The sequence below is a fragment of the Cercospora beticola genome, chromosome 1, assembly GCF_033473495.1.
Source record: "Cercospora beticola chromosome 1, complete sequence".
In the NCBI taxonomy this organism is placed as follows: domain Eukaryota; kingdom Fungi; phylum Ascomycota; class Dothideomycetes; order Mycosphaerellales; family Mycosphaerellaceae; genus Cercospora; species Cercospora beticola.
Genome location: NC_088935.1, coordinates 4,537,316 through 4,551,380, shown reverse-complemented (window position 1 = coordinate 4,551,380; position 14,065 = coordinate 4,537,316). Strand labels below are relative to the sequence as shown.

General features: G+C 53.8%; 7 protein-coding genes across 7 annotated transcripts; 3 read left to right on the top strand and 4 right to left on the bottom strand.

The window, feature by feature from the left end:
* Nucleotides 1-421: 421 nt before the first annotated feature.
* RHO25_001821 (uncharacterized protein) lies at nt 422-2,226 on the top strand (the record flags this gene model as incomplete). Its single annotated transcript, XM_023594425.2, has 2 exons — nt 422-699; nt 759-2,226. The coding sequence occupies 2 exons, from the start codon at nt 422-424 to the stop codon at nt 2,224-2,226; spliced, it is 1,746 nt and encodes a 581-aa protein (XP_023460074.1).
* Nucleotides 2,227-3,005: 779 nt separating this feature from the next.
* On the top strand, nt 3,006-3,803 carry RHO25_001820 (uncharacterized protein; the record flags this gene model as incomplete). Its single annotated transcript, XM_023594424.2, has 1 exon — nt 3,006-3,803. One exon carries the CDS (start codon nt 3,006-3,008, stop codon nt 3,801-3,803), a length of 798 nt encoding a protein of 265 aa, XP_023460075.2.
* A 21-nt stretch (nt 3,804-3,824) lies between these two features.
* Nucleotides 3,825-4,332, bottom strand: ATG12 (Ubiquitin-like protein; the record flags this gene model as incomplete). Its single annotated transcript, XM_023594423.2, has 3 exons — nt 3,825-3,884; nt 3,932-4,131; nt 4,188-4,332. The coding sequence occupies 3 exons, from the start codon at nt 4,330-4,332 to the stop codon at nt 3,825-3,827; spliced, it is 405 nt and encodes a 134-aa protein (XP_023460068.1).
* A 456-nt stretch (nt 4,333-4,788) lies between these two features.
* On the bottom strand, nt 4,789-6,763 carry RHO25_001818 (uncharacterized protein; the record flags this gene model as incomplete). The annotated part of the gene is made up of 2 exons (XM_023594422.2): nt 4,789-4,893; nt 4,946-6,763. The coding sequence occupies 2 exons, from the start codon at nt 6,761-6,763 to the stop codon at nt 4,789-4,791; spliced, it is 1,923 nt and encodes a 640-aa protein (XP_023460069.1).
* A 448-nt stretch (nt 6,764-7,211) lies between these two features.
* On the bottom strand, nt 7,212-8,672 carry RHO25_001817 (uncharacterized protein; the record flags this gene model as incomplete). The annotated part of the gene is made up of 1 exon (XM_023594421.2): nt 7,212-8,672. One exon carries the CDS (start codon nt 8,670-8,672, stop codon nt 7,212-7,214), a length of 1,461 nt encoding a protein of 486 aa, XP_023460070.1.
* Nucleotides 8,673-8,859: 187 nt separating this feature from the next.
* On the bottom strand, nt 8,860-10,083 carry RHO25_001816 (uncharacterized protein; the record flags this gene model as incomplete). The annotated part of the gene is made up of 6 exons (XM_023594420.1): nt 8,860-8,933; nt 8,982-9,064; nt 9,136-9,670; nt 9,724-9,742; nt 9,811-9,899; nt 9,975-10,083. The coding sequence occupies 6 exons, from the start codon at nt 10,081-10,083 to the stop codon at nt 8,860-8,862; spliced, it is 909 nt and encodes a 302-aa protein (XP_023460314.1).
* A 393-nt stretch (nt 10,084-10,476) lies between these two features.
* Nucleotides 10,477-13,944, top strand: RHO25_001815 (uncharacterized protein; the record flags this gene model as incomplete). The annotated part of the gene is made up of 2 exons (XM_023594419.2): nt 10,477-10,605; nt 10,717-13,944. 2 exons carry the CDS (start codon nt 10,477-10,479, stop codon nt 13,942-13,944), a joined length of 3,357 nt encoding a protein of 1,118 aa, XP_023459287.1.
* Nucleotides 13,945-14,065: the final 121 nt, after the last annotated feature.

Sequence of the window (14,065 nt, the reverse complement as noted above, 5' to 3'; positions counted from 1 at the left end):
CACTGCGCGCGCCCTGCACCCGTCCAAATGTGCTTGTGCGCAGAGCTCTGATCGCTGTCTCGGCGAGCTTGATCGGGTTAACTCTTTCGTTTGCACGCTCCGATAGCCTGGAACACAACGTCCACCTGCCGCTGCCACTGCCTCGACTGTTACTATTGCTACTGCTGCCGCCGCCGCCGCCATACACCGCCTCGTACCACCTCCCCCCGCTGTCCTTCTTTCGCGCCGTGGCGCCCAGGGCTGGCGGCGATTCGAGCTCCATCCCCCCACTGCACCACCCAGGCAGGCCGCTTCACGTCCTCCGCGAGCGATGACGCTGCGGACGTCGTAGCACTCCCGCTGGCTACTTGTCCAACGTCCGCAACACCGTTTTCCTTCAGCTCCCGCCGCCCACGCTGGATCGGTTGGCGGTCCAGTACAGATGGGCAACTCCAATGGCAAGCCCGTAGTCCTCACCGACGAGGTCAACCTCAATCACTTCCGTCTGCTGCGCGTGGTGGGCAAGGGCGCATTTGGCAAGGTCCGCATAGTGGAGCGAAAAGACACAGGCTTGACGTTCGCGCTCAAGTATATCAGGAAAGATGAGGTGGTTAGGTCGGAGAGTGTGCGGAATATCATTCGAGAGCGGCGTATGCTGGAGCACCTGAACCACCCGTTCCTGTGCAACCTGCGCTACAGTTTTCAGGACATGGAGTACCTGTACATCGCCCCGCGCCTTATAAGTTTGCTGCTTCGGCCCTCGACTGACGTCTGCGCAGGTACATTGTCGTTGATCTCATGAATGGAGGCGATTTGCGATTTCACATTTCACGAAAGACTTTCACGGAAGAGGCTGTACGTTTCTGGATTGCTGAGCTCGGCTGCGCCCTCAGATACATACACAAGCAAGGCATTGTGCATCGAGACGTCAAGCCCGATAATGTGCTCCTAGATTCGGAAGGTCATGTGCACTTGGCCGACTTCAATGTTGCTTCCGACATCACTCCCGGAAAACCGCTCACGAGCAAATCAGGAACGTTGGCATACTTGGCACCAGAGGTTTACTCTGGGAAAGGGTACTATTCCGAAGTCGATTGGTGGTCTTTGGGCGTGCTCTTCTACGAATGCATTTACAATCGGCGCCCGTTTGAGGCGAACCATCACGATGCACTAGCACAAGCGATCGTCAGAGCCGATCCTCCATTTCCAGTGACATCGCCACCCGTTTCCATGCCATGTCTGCATGCTATCAGTTCACTACTGGAGAAGAACAAGCATCTGCGGATTGGTGCTGCCGGGTGGGAGACATTCACGGATAACCCATTCTTCAGAGAGATTGATTTTGTTGCCTTGGAACACAAGGAGTACGAGCCCATCTTCTGCCCGTCGAGCGAAAAGACCAATTTTGACGCCACTTATGATCTCGAGGAGCTTCTCCTTGAGGAAGCACCACTGGAGGCTCGCGCACGCAAACAAAAGCCTCGGGCAGAGTTGCGAGAGGATGCAACGCAGCAAGAGATCCGCGCGGATGAGCTGCACCGAATGATCGAAACTATGTTTGAACCTTTCAACTACACTGCAGTGCCCCAGGACCGAAGTCCGGTAGCATCAGTGACTGGGTCTCCAAACACGACTAAATCATCGACGAGGTCTGCACGAGACAGAGACCTGGACCCCAACTATGCGCGACAGCAGGGGCTTGAGAAGACAAGATCGGTCCCGACACCACGCTCGAATACACCGGGAAGCGTGTCAAGGACGCGCTCCTCAACACATTCTCCCGACGGCTCACCTCCTCTGCCTGCCGCAGCACTGGAGATAGGCGTGGCTGTCAGCCACCCATCTGAATACCCAATACCGCCGACATCAGAACCCTCTCCATACGCGAACCCTGATCCTCGAGAGACGGGGAGATCACGCCCCATGAGATTCGAGAACCCAGCGAATGCAGCACCTCCACCACCGACCAATAGAGGCTACCAGCAACATCGACAGCGAGGGTCGACGAGGAGCACATCACAAGGTGGAGGCGTGCAAGTTGTGCTTAACGAGCAGGGGAGCTGGACCGACATGGCGAATCAAAGTCAAGCGATGGTGGCTGACGAAGCGCGAAGAGCAGAACGACCTTCGGGCATGCTGGGCTTTCTCAGCCGCAAAAAGGGAAGAGATCGAAGCCCGAAAGCGAAAGAAAAGGAGAGAGGAGTTTTGGGGAAAGAAGGGGCGAGAGTCATCATCAGCCATGGTTGAAAAGCATGGGTTCTTGCAGGATGTCCTGTCCAGTTGCGCTTTCTATCAGGCGAAATCCGTCTGGTATGCATGACTTCGCATCGTTGTGCTTGTTCTCATTCGCAAGCATGCATATGTAGTGGTATCCGGAAACAGGGCAGGCCGTCGAATGGCCCTGGGAGTGGGGAGGTGAGGATGAGATGGAGAGCGTGACGAGGCGAATAGTCGTCAGCGTCGATGCACATATATACCCGAGGTCATAGAGTGTACAATACTTGCGGTCGAGTTGTTAGCGGGCCTCCACTTGACGAATGCAGAAATGCGCCTGAGACAGTGTGTGGTTGTTGGTCACGGTCAAACCCATGTCATCATATCTCACGACCTCTCGGCAGCCGACGGTCTCGGCCTAACGAACCGAGGACAGAGTGTAGATATTCTCACAACTACGATGCAGCACGCTGCACAGTGGAAAGCCGTCTGGTAGCCGATTCCCCTTACAATGCAGCAAACGTCTTTGTTCCGCTTCGACCATAACTTTTTACTAGTCCAAACATCATCTCAAGCAGATCCGCCTTGAAGAAACCACGAACATGTCGCGTGCCTTCCGTCCTCACATACACGCGTTCACTACCGCAGCCAGAACATCACGCTTCTCACCACCACAACACGCGCATGCTGCTTTGATAGCCGCCATACAATCAAGATGGTCGTCACACTCAGCAGCTGGGACAGCATCCGGGCGCAAAAAAGTCACACTTCAAACATTGCAGAGCATGTACCGGAAGAAAGAACCCATCGCCATGATCACTGCCCACGACTTCCCCAGCGCACATGTCGCCGAGCACGCAGGCATGGACGTTGTGCTAGTGGGTGACAGTCTCGCCATGGTGGCATTGGGTCTAGAGGATACAAGCAGCGTAATACTAGACGAAATGATCCTACACTGTCGCAGTGTAGCCCGAGGAGCCACAGCCCTCTTTCGCATTGGCGATTTGCCTATGGGATCGTACGAGGTTTCGCCTGAGCAAGCACTACAATCCGCAATTCGACTTGTGAAAGAGGGGAATGTACATGCTGTGAAGCTAGAAGGAGGTTTGGACATGGCACCACAAATCAGCAAAATCACTTCGGCAGGAATTCCAGTCCTGGGACACATCGGCCTAACACCCCAGCGACAAAACGCCCTCGGCGGCTTTCGCGTACAAGGAAAATCAGTAGCCGGCGCACTGAAACTCCTCGAAGACGCAAAAGCCGTTCAACAAGCCGGTGCTTTCGGCATGGTAATCGAAGCAGTACCAGCAGAAATCGCAGGCATCGTGACCGAAAAGCTTTCCGTCCCGACAATCGGTATCGGTGCAGGAAATGCCTGCTCAGGTCAAGTACTGGTCCAAGTCGACATGGCAGGCTACTTCCCCGAAGGCAGATTCCTGCCCAAATTCGTGAAGAAGTACGGGGATGTTTGGGGCGAAGCTAGTCGAGCTGTTCGCGAGTATGGGAAAGAGGTAAAGGAGAGGGCGTATCCAGCGAAAGAACATACATACCCAATTGCAGAGAAAGAGGTAGAAGAATTTCGTAGAATAGTCAATGCACCTCAGTAGTTTCGCTCGCGTCACCTCACCTCATCCGAAAGCCTGTGTAATGCTGTATGAGACGACCAGTTCATCGCCCGTTTTGAAGCACTGATCAAGTCAGCACAAGCGTGGAAGACTTGTTATGAGCAACTCACCCGCCACAAATTCCCCACTCCCTCATCCAGCCCAGGCGCAAAGACAGAGTTGACATAACAGAACACAGACTCATGATCTTTCAACCCCAATTTCCGCCGCAGAAACCTCACAATATGCTCAAAGCGCTGATTGCTGCTGCATCTGAAGCGAGGTTGCCGTAGTTGTGGCGTGTTCGGTAGAGGTGATAATCGAATTGTGACTGCAATTTTCGTCAATTCCATGCAGAGCAAGTTACTGCAACAGGTCAGACGGCACCTTTAGGTTGTTCAAGCTCGCCTGCAGTATCGAGTGCTCTTGCGGCGTCTCGTGGCAGATGCTCCAGCACTACCGAAGCGGCCATTGTCATTTGGAGATCTGCCCCATCGCTTTCGTGCGCCTCGTCGTCCATTACGCCGGACATGGTGGTCAGCTGCAGAAACAGAAAGACAAGTGCACTGTAATGTTGGAGGAAGACGATAAATAGTTGACCACCTATCTTCCGCTTGGCACGGCAGGAGCCTGAGGTGTTGTTGTCATGTGCAAATTGCAGTTGCGAGCTCACAGCATGCGCACATCCTATGGATGTACATCTCAGGTCTCAAACGAGTCAAGTTTGAAGCTACTACATTGATATTACTTTGCAACATACATGCTCTTCATGCCAAGCTCGTGAGCCTCATCCGACCTGGTCGATGCCGCGCCCTCGCTATGCGTTCTCTGAAACAAAAGCCGTACTACTGGTCTTCACGGATGCGCTCAACGCGACTCCCTCAAAAATGCATCAATGCTGACCCTCAAGATACCGAAACTGTGCATGCTGTGCCTCTCGTGACTGCCGGCCCATTACCTCGAGACTCTCTCGCGTGTGCAAGACTGTTCAACGCTTCTTATGTGGACGCTTAAGGAGCGCAAGGAGCTCATCAAGTTCCTGCCAGTTCTCTGCAGTCAGGGCGAACTTTCGGTGTTTTCGAGATGCGATATGCTGAAGAACTTGTTAGCGTCAGGCGGCAATGATGTGGAAACATGAAACTTACGTCGTCAAAGTCATCGAACTTGTCACGGCAGTTTTCGCAGTATCCTGGCTTCGCCTCCTTTTCCACGACCTTCTTGCGCTTGGCAGTGTGAGCGCCAGCCTCGGCGCCATTGTGTTCAGTCTCGTACACTACCCCGAGCGTCTCTTGCGCTTTCCGCTTGGCAGCACGCGGTGGACGCACGGCATCCTCATTGATGGCGGCCCGCACATCGTTGGCGTGAGACGTAGGGATACTGTTGGAGCCCAGGACTTTGCGCTTGAGCATGGACATCTCTCTGCTATCTCCAACACGGCGATGAAGGCCCGTCGTAGATGAGATTGCAGCTGAAGAGATGGCTTGCGAGCGTATGGCAGATGTGACGTTGGATGGCTGTACGCCAGATGCGACGGGCTCCCCACGGACCATCCTGGGCAGGCCGCGCGCGTTCAGCTGCGTGCTGTTGAAAAAGGGCGCGAAGCCATCTGTAGGCGGCTGTTGTCTCGGTGCTCCCTGATATGGTGGTGGCAATGGCTGGGTCATTGCACCCATGTTACTCTGCGCCAGCTTGCGAGGCGAGCGCCGAAGTGCTGTCTCACGACCACCACCCTGCTGAGGGAACCCTGGCAGGGACACATTGGCTCGTGTCTTGCGCTGCAGGTCATCCCGTGCTTCCTGCGCATCTCGGTCTTGCTGTGCCACCTTCCTCGCGTGTGCCAGGTCCTCTACGAACGGACAGCGGCCTGGAGCGGAGAGTCGGAACTGTGGCCACTTGCCTTGCTCCTTGGATTGTGGTTTGGAGTAGTCGCGCACCATGACTGGCTTGGTCTTCTCATCCATGTCATGGACATAGAGGTAGCAACCGCGTAACGTGATGGTATCTTGAGCAGCGACAGTCATGTCGCGATCGGCTGGGCCTTTCACTTTCTCGTGGCGCAGCAGCTGTTCTAAGTCGGCATCACGAGCGTGCCTGCCCGTGATTCTCGTGGCGGTACCACGCTGTTCAGCAGCATCCCCCGGGTCAGCATCAAGGATGGTGTCGAGGACGCGATGAAGCTTCTCGAGGGCCCAAATCTTGGTGCCAAGGGCGCGAGCCTTGAACAGTATGTCGGTCCCGTGCTGCTGCGTCCGGCGTGTGTCCACAGTTGGCTGTGCAGCTGCAAGAGGAAGTTGAGTGCGACGCACGAGACTGGCAACAAGTACGCTGGTCGTGCGTCGCTGATCGGTTGCTGCCAGTGTATGCTGTGCACCGCGAAGCTGAGCGGCGTCATTAGGCTCTTCATTGAGACTTGTCGTGGCGGTCTCTGAAGGTATGGCACGTGTTGTGACTACGTGCGTGACGGCCTTGGAAAAGAACTTGTCCTCACGGGCACCCAAGCTGGTGATCTTACGCACCGCCTTGTGCCGAATGTCCTCGGTGACATTGTCGAAGTAGAAGACGAAGTTGGGGAATTGGCGACGGTAGTGCTTCTGCCACTGGCGTATGGACTCGATGTTATCGGCGTGCTGTTTCTGTACACGGCTCTCGTGTCGTGGCTGCTGCTGCGGTGTCGTCTTCTTCTCTCGCGCTGCTACGAGCTTCTTCTCGAAGGCAGTCTGGGGAGCGAGGCTCTGGCGCTTCAGAAAGGGCTCCTCGAGCTTATCCACGGCGATGATTGTCACTCCAGCTCTCCTGCGCGGGTCCACGTTCTCGTCCTGCTCGACAATCTGTTTCTTGCTCGGCGGCTGGCCCAGAATGGCATCGCGCTGCTCTGAACGCGTTCGTTTTCCACCCAGTCCACCGAATGCAGGCGAGTTGGCGGCGTGTGGCACGTTGGCCAGAGGCACCCTCCTGCCTGCCATGTCTGCGCGCGTCCCCGAAGCCGCCGCGTCTCCAGAGAGCGTTGTTAGTGCGTGCGTAGTTGTCGGAACGCTGGCTACCGTCTAGAGGTTCGCGTCAGTGGGGTTGTTGACAAACGTTGCGGCCTCAGGCACTTACAGCCGAACCCACTTAGCAACGGCGGCCGTTCACACGGACGCGCTGACGACACGATAGCAACGGTCGTGATCTGTCGCGTGCGCTGCTTTGCTCTGCTCGGGAATGCTGGCGTGGTCAAGACATGGTGACCATGGAAGATATTTGTAAATGGCGAGGCTGCAACAGCCGCCGTTCACCAATGTCACTTGGCTTGAAGGTGGCAGGCACGGGGGCTGGCAGCTACTGCGACTTCACTCATAGCACGAGACTAGTCGCAGAACAACGAAAGTGGGCTGGCACGAGGTTTGCGCCGAATTCTACAGTAATGTTACATCATGCTCGGCTGCCTTCTATCTCGTCAATCTCTTTATACGCGCTTTTGGTGAGGACTTCTGGTGTGTCCAGCCCCACCACCACCGAGTCTTCTATTCGAATGCCCATGCCCCGAAAGTGAGACGGCCATTCGTCAGTGTCCGGCACATAGACACCCGGCTCAATCGTGATACACTGCTTCGCGCGGAGACGATCATCGCGTGGATAGCCTGGCGCATCATGCACATCCAGGCCAATGTAGTGCCCTACATGGTGCGGAAAGAGCTTGTTAAAAGCCTTCCCGGACAGGTCGAAGCCTAAACTTTTCAGTCCATCGCGCAAGCCGTACTCGCAAACGCTGTGCAGCTTGTCCAGTGAGACTCGTGCGTCCTCGTGACACAGTGCGATACACGATTTTTGCACGTTCAGAATCATGCTGTACATGTCGCGTTGTGCATCTGTAAATCGCCCGTTGATGGGCCAGCTGCGTGTGATATCCGTAATGTATCCGCCATACTCACCACCAGCATCGACCAAGACGATATCGCCGTCGTAAAGAAGGGCGTCGTTGCGCACGTAGTGGATACTCAGAGCGTTCTTGCCGCCTCCAATTACTGGGACGTAAGCTTCTCCATCCAGTCCAGAACTGCGGAAGCCGTAATTCAGGTCAGCCCACAGCTGCTTCTCGCTTCCAGGCGTGTTTGCTATTGCCTGACTGATGACTTCGCCCGAGACATGTCCCGCTTTGCGCATACAATCAAGCTCAGCATCAGACTTGGTCAATCTGAGCTCATTCATGATATTCCGAAGCGGCTTCACGCTCGTTTGCTGCAATAGCTTAGCAAGGCCCTCCACCTTCAGCTGTCCAGAAATAAGACGACTCAAAGCGCTTTGGCGATTCGAGAAGCCTATGTCCGTATACACCGTCTTACTACCCTCCACGAGTTGTGATATAGCGGCGCCCACGCTCTCGATATCGGCCGCTTCATCGGCATTGAACACATCTTGAGCTGCCTGCACACCAGACCTGGCACCATCCCACATCTCGGCGCGCTCATCTTTCGGTCTCACGAAGAGATGAAACGTATATTCCACATCAGACTGTCCTCTCTCGATGATCGCGACGGCATCGGGTTCATTGAAGCCGGTGAGGTAGTAGAAGTTGGGATCCTGATCGAAATTGTAGAAAACTGCTCCGGAACGATATTTGAGATCAGCTGCAGCCAGTACAGCTACGCTGTTCTGCGGTAACTTGCTTGCCAGCGCTGCGCGTCGGTGGTGGTACTCAAGAGCCGATATGCCAGGTGTGAGGTCGCCCGCTCGGATGAGATGCGGGTGTGTCTCGTGAATCGGCTGGCCGAACTGGACATCGGCGGCTGAAATGAGATTCCATGGTGCCGCTGTCGTGCTCAGAGGCCTGCTCCGAAATGAGGGCACAGGACGGGCTAGGGCGCGTAGAGGTATGCGCCGCAAGCTTTTCATGTTGTGAAGGTTGTCGTAGAACAGGACTGGAGAGCGGAAGTGCTTCCGCCGAATAAGTACGTTTCAGATCACTCCACTTAAGACTTCCTATTCATCTACTGTCATGTTTACACATCTCCGCCACATCAAATGTTCATTGTGGAATCACGCTATCTTCCGTGCTTATATGGAATCGCGAACCCCGTTATCATGTTGGCGTCGCTGGAGGCAGCGTTCCGATCACCGACTTCAGCAGGAGCGGCACAAATTGTGCAGCATCACCTAGCCCAGTGGTCAGCGAAGCAAGCAACTTGTCAGCTTAGTACGAACCTTGGAAGAACCAATCTCCCTCCTGCCAGCAGTCTGGCGGCGAGTCGTTCGGGTCTGTGTTGACCACGCACACTCGAGCACCCCTAAGAGAATGCCAGTCAGCACGAGGTCGTGAACTTTGGACTACAAGTGCTCCCCAGTTTCCTCCACTTACTTTTCTCGAGCGAGTGGGATGTAGCCGGCCGCAGGGTATACCACTGCCGCGGTGCCAATTACCATGATCAAATCGACTTTCTGCCCATCTTCAAGGTATTGATCGATAGCATTCAACACCTGGCCTGGAAGTGGCTCGCCGAACCACACCACGTTGGGCCGTAACAGATGCTTTCTGCACTTGGGGCAATGAGGTAAATCTTCCAAAGCAATTTCGGGCAGTGGTACTGCTGCATCACTGATATCTCGTGCTCGCGCCTCCGTCGATGTAGGATCTTGGCCATCGGGAATATACAGCGCCGGAGAGATGGGCTCATCGAAGTTTTCTGCAACATAACCACATCTATAGTCGTTACACTTTACCTCGAACAATGTCCCATGGAGGAGATGCAAATTCTCTCGAGGGTGGCCTGCTCTTGGGCTCAAATGATCGACGTTTTGCGAGAGAGCGATGAAGCCTGGCATGCGGCGAGCCAGTTCTGCTAGAGCAAAGTGGGCTGCATTTGGCTGGACGCTCAGTGCCATTTTGCGTCGGTCTGTGATTGTTGAGCGGATGAAGCAGCATTTTGATCAGAGGGACCAAACGTACAACAGTAGAATCGCCACACCTGTTGCGAGCCGAAGAAGTCTCGATTAGGTTGTCACCAAATATAAGCATTTGCACGAACGGACTTACCAGAGCAGGATCTAGAGCGAATGCTTCAGGCGTAGCCAGAGAGACCGCGTCATGCGATCTCCAGAGACCACCTGCTCCACGGAACGTCGCTGTGAGAGAAAGCTCAAAATCAGCTCCTCTGTTCGAGCCTTGATTGCGTGAAGACAGTACGATGTGGAACTCACGTAATCCAGAGGCGGCAGATAGACCAGCACCTAACAAGCACATTACTCTGTTAGATTTCTGGAGGTAGTTCTGGAAGTCTACGACTGCATCAGGGCCTGTCATAGCCATTGTGTAGCGTCTTTTGGAGCAAAGCCGAGGAGTTGTTGACTTGTGTGCAACAAAAAAGGATAGATGATTGAGGGGCGGACGTCTACGCATGAACATCAGCGGCGCAAGTGATCAGATGCTTAGATACGATTTCGAGTCTGTAGTACGACTGCCTGCTCAATTTTATGCTGTGATTCCATGTGTTGTGTTGTCAACTGCAAGCACAGCGCAGCTCCGACAGTAGTGAGGAAGGCATCAGTGGCTCGGCGCTCGGCTCCACTTTCCCTTCCGTCTTCTTGTCCTCGACCACTTGTTTACCGTCAATGCCACAACCACTTGCTAGAATCGAAGATCATCACAGACCTTACAGCTTCCAGCATCAGGCATGTTAGGCAAACCTACCAGACAAAAGCTATGGAGGCCGACTGGACCGAAACCATCCGCCTGTCGTATCCCGGCGCGTTGGCATCAGCTCGATCTTCACGTGTAACCGCCTTCTGCTTCGATCCGACAGAGGAGCTGTTCTGGGTCGGCAACGACGCGGTAAGTGCCCGCGATCACGACAACCTGTTGTGTCAATATGTGTTCTGTTGGGGTTTCTCTTGAAGCGGCACACGCTTCTTCTCTTTTCCTTCGTCCTGATCACGTAAACAGGGCATAATAACTTCTTTCTACGGCCCTGATCTGCAAAGATACACTTCATACCGCGCCCATTCCAGCAATGCGTCACGCACAGCTCCGGCAAGCGCGCCAGTCAAACAGATACTGTTCTGCAGCCGAGGTGTGGTTTCCGTCTCGAGCAAGAGCGTACATCTCTCGTCGCGGCGAGGAATCGCGCAATGGCACATATCACTGCCAGAAATGGTTGACCTACGTTGTATGACTTTCGCCAATCGCGATGCTACAGACTTGGTTGTGGCTGGTTGTCAAACACAGCTATTTCGAATCGACATCGACAAGGGCATTGTGACCGAGACCATCGCTCCCAAAACCTCGATCCCGTTCACGTCGATGCGCACTGCCAGTCAGACTATTTGCGCCGCAGCACATGACGGGACTATTCATCTGCTTGACCCGAAATCGCTTACAGTCATCCACAGCTGGAAAGCATACGCAGGGACTGTCAATGACATGGATGCTAGAGGCGACTATCTGCTAACCTGCGGTTGGGCACAATCCCAACATCAAGGACTGGCGCTGGAACGCTTAGTTCGCGTATTTGATCTCAAGACTCGAAAGCCTGCTCGGCCGCTACCATTTCAAGGGGGTGCCGCAAACGTGCGGCTCCATCCCAAGCTATCCTCTACATGCATCGTGCTTTCCCAGAATGGTGCACTTCATTCCATTGACATACAGAACCCCGAAATGCCCAGTATGAAATTTGCTAGTGTGCAAGACGGTCACTTCGTTGGCCTGGAACTCATGCCCTCTGGTAAGGGCTTTGCTCTCGCTGATAGCAACAATAACTTGGTTCTATGGGGCTCGCCTTCCAAACTCCAATTCACCGAGTATGCAAAGGTTACTGACTTTCCCGACTCCGTCATCGGCAACAAGCAAGTGGATTGGACTACTGGACCTATCAACCTGATTGGAATGCCTCACTACCGTGAGCCATTGCTCTCTAGCTGGCCAAATAATCTGGTTCATCAAGTAGGGGTTCAAACACCTCGTCTCGACAATCTCGATGCATCGTTTCGAAATTGTGATTTCGGAAAGGTTGGAAACAATCCTCGAACTAGACTGCGTCACCAAGCAACGGAACCTGCACAGCAGATGCTGCCTGATCCGCTGTCAGCACCGAAATTCTTAAGTGAAAAGTCCAGGCAGGAGAATGCAGGTCCAGACACTCACCGGCGCATGAGTGAGGATCTACTGAACGCGCTGGATAAAATGAAAGTGGATGGGAAGGCATCGAAAGATGCTCGTTTCCTGTATCGCAATGTCGAAATCAAATACAGCAGGTTCGGAGTCGAGGATTTCGATTTCCGATATTTCAACAAGACGACCTACGCCGGATTGGAGACTCATATTGCCAACTCCTATGCTAATCCTCTGTTGCAACTTCTTCGATTCACAGTAACAGCCCGCAACGTGAGTCTGCATCACACAGCTCGCGATTGCAAACTGGAAACGTGTTTGATGTGCGAGATGGGATTCTTGGTCGATATGCTTGAGAAGGCCACCGCGCCCAACTGCCAGGCGACTAATTTCCTACGAGCTCTGAGTAAGCAACCAGACGCACTTGCACAGAACATCATCGAGACCCAGGCGACCAGCGTCTCTCTCACCACGATGATGCAAAACCTCACTCGTTTCCTGTTCCTGCGGCTCGAGGACAATTTCAAACAGGTCGCGCCATCACTGGATCAATTCCACCTAGCTTTCGGAACTATCGGTTTGGAGAGCACTCAATGCGCCCAATGCCACTATGAGAGCAGAGTGGACAAAGTCTGGTACGCCCATGATCTCGTCTATCCATCACGTCCACCAAAGGCAAGGTCGACTCGACAATACTTCTCCCAGATACTGAAGGCCTCGATCGAACGTCACAGCCAACACCGAGGGTGGTGTCTCCGATGTAATTCGTATAAGAATATGGTCTCACATCGAGCTGTACATTGCTTGCCCGCGGTACTTACGCTGAATGCAGCGATCACTACTGGAGAATCTCGACAACTATGGGCGACACCAGACTTCTTGCCGAGAGAAATTGGAGTCATTGTCAACAACGGCCGGTTCTTCTGCTATGAGGGGGAGGATTTGCAGCTACACTTGCAAAGGGCTCAATATAACATTACGGTCTACGAACTTGTGGGCGTTGTGGCAGACGTGCTGCCGAGCGAGAACGAAAAGTCTCACCTTGTCGCGACTATCGATGTCGGTCTCGCCTCCACGGATACGACCCGAGAGCGCGACTGGCATCTCTTCAACGACTTTCTGGTGCATCCGGTCTCTCAAGAAGATGCTTTGCACTTCAACCCGCAGTGGAAGCTACCATCAGTCATCACATATCAAGCCAAGACCATGTCTCACGTTGTGGACCAAACGTGGAAGACTGCAATCGACACTAGTATACTGTTCCGCAGCCCTGCTCAGCCAGGTATTGGCGAATCGTATCACTTCCGAGCTCTCTCAGCCGATGAAGCATTGCCAACGACAGGAATTCACGTCGCCATCGATGCAGAATTCGTGCGATTACTCAGAGAGGAAATCGACGTTGGTCCAACTGGCAAACGTACAATGACACGTCCAGCACGCTCAGGCCTGGCACGAGTCTCTGTGCTTCGAGCAGACGGACACGATCGAGAACTACCATTCATTGACGACTACATTGCAATCGAGGACCCGATTGATGACTACCTGACACAATTCTCTGGCCTCCACGATGGAGACCTGACGCCTGGCAGGAGTCGTTACAAACTCTCTGTTCTCAAAGACGTCTACAAAAAATTATGGGTACTGGTAAATCTCGGCTGTTCATTCATCGGTCATGGCCTCTCAAGCGACCTACGCATCATCAACATCCACGTCCCCGAAGCACAACTCGTCGATACGCAAGAGCTTTTCTCGCTAGGAAGTCGAACCCAACGCAAATTATCACTTCGATTCCTCGCATGGGCTGTTCTGCAAGAGGATATCCAACAAGATGTGCACGACAGTATAGAAGATGCTCGAACGGCTTTGAGATTATGGTTGAAGTATCTGGAATTTTCGGACGCTGGAATTCTGGAGATTTGGAAGGATAAGATCATGGCGGCTGGTAGGGTGAATAATTTCCGACCTCCTGCTGCTGCTGAGAATCCTAGTGCTCCGAGTACTCCAAGTCGACAGCCTGTGCAGACAGTGTTGCCTGGATCAGCTTTGGGCACTCCGGCGGGGTGAAGAGGACTGTTAGCTGATGGGAGTGTTGAGCAAGGGAAAATGGCAAATCGTCGGCCGGCAGTTTCGATCAGTGAACAGACGATAGATGTCAAGGGCAATGAGACACTGACGCGACAGTAGA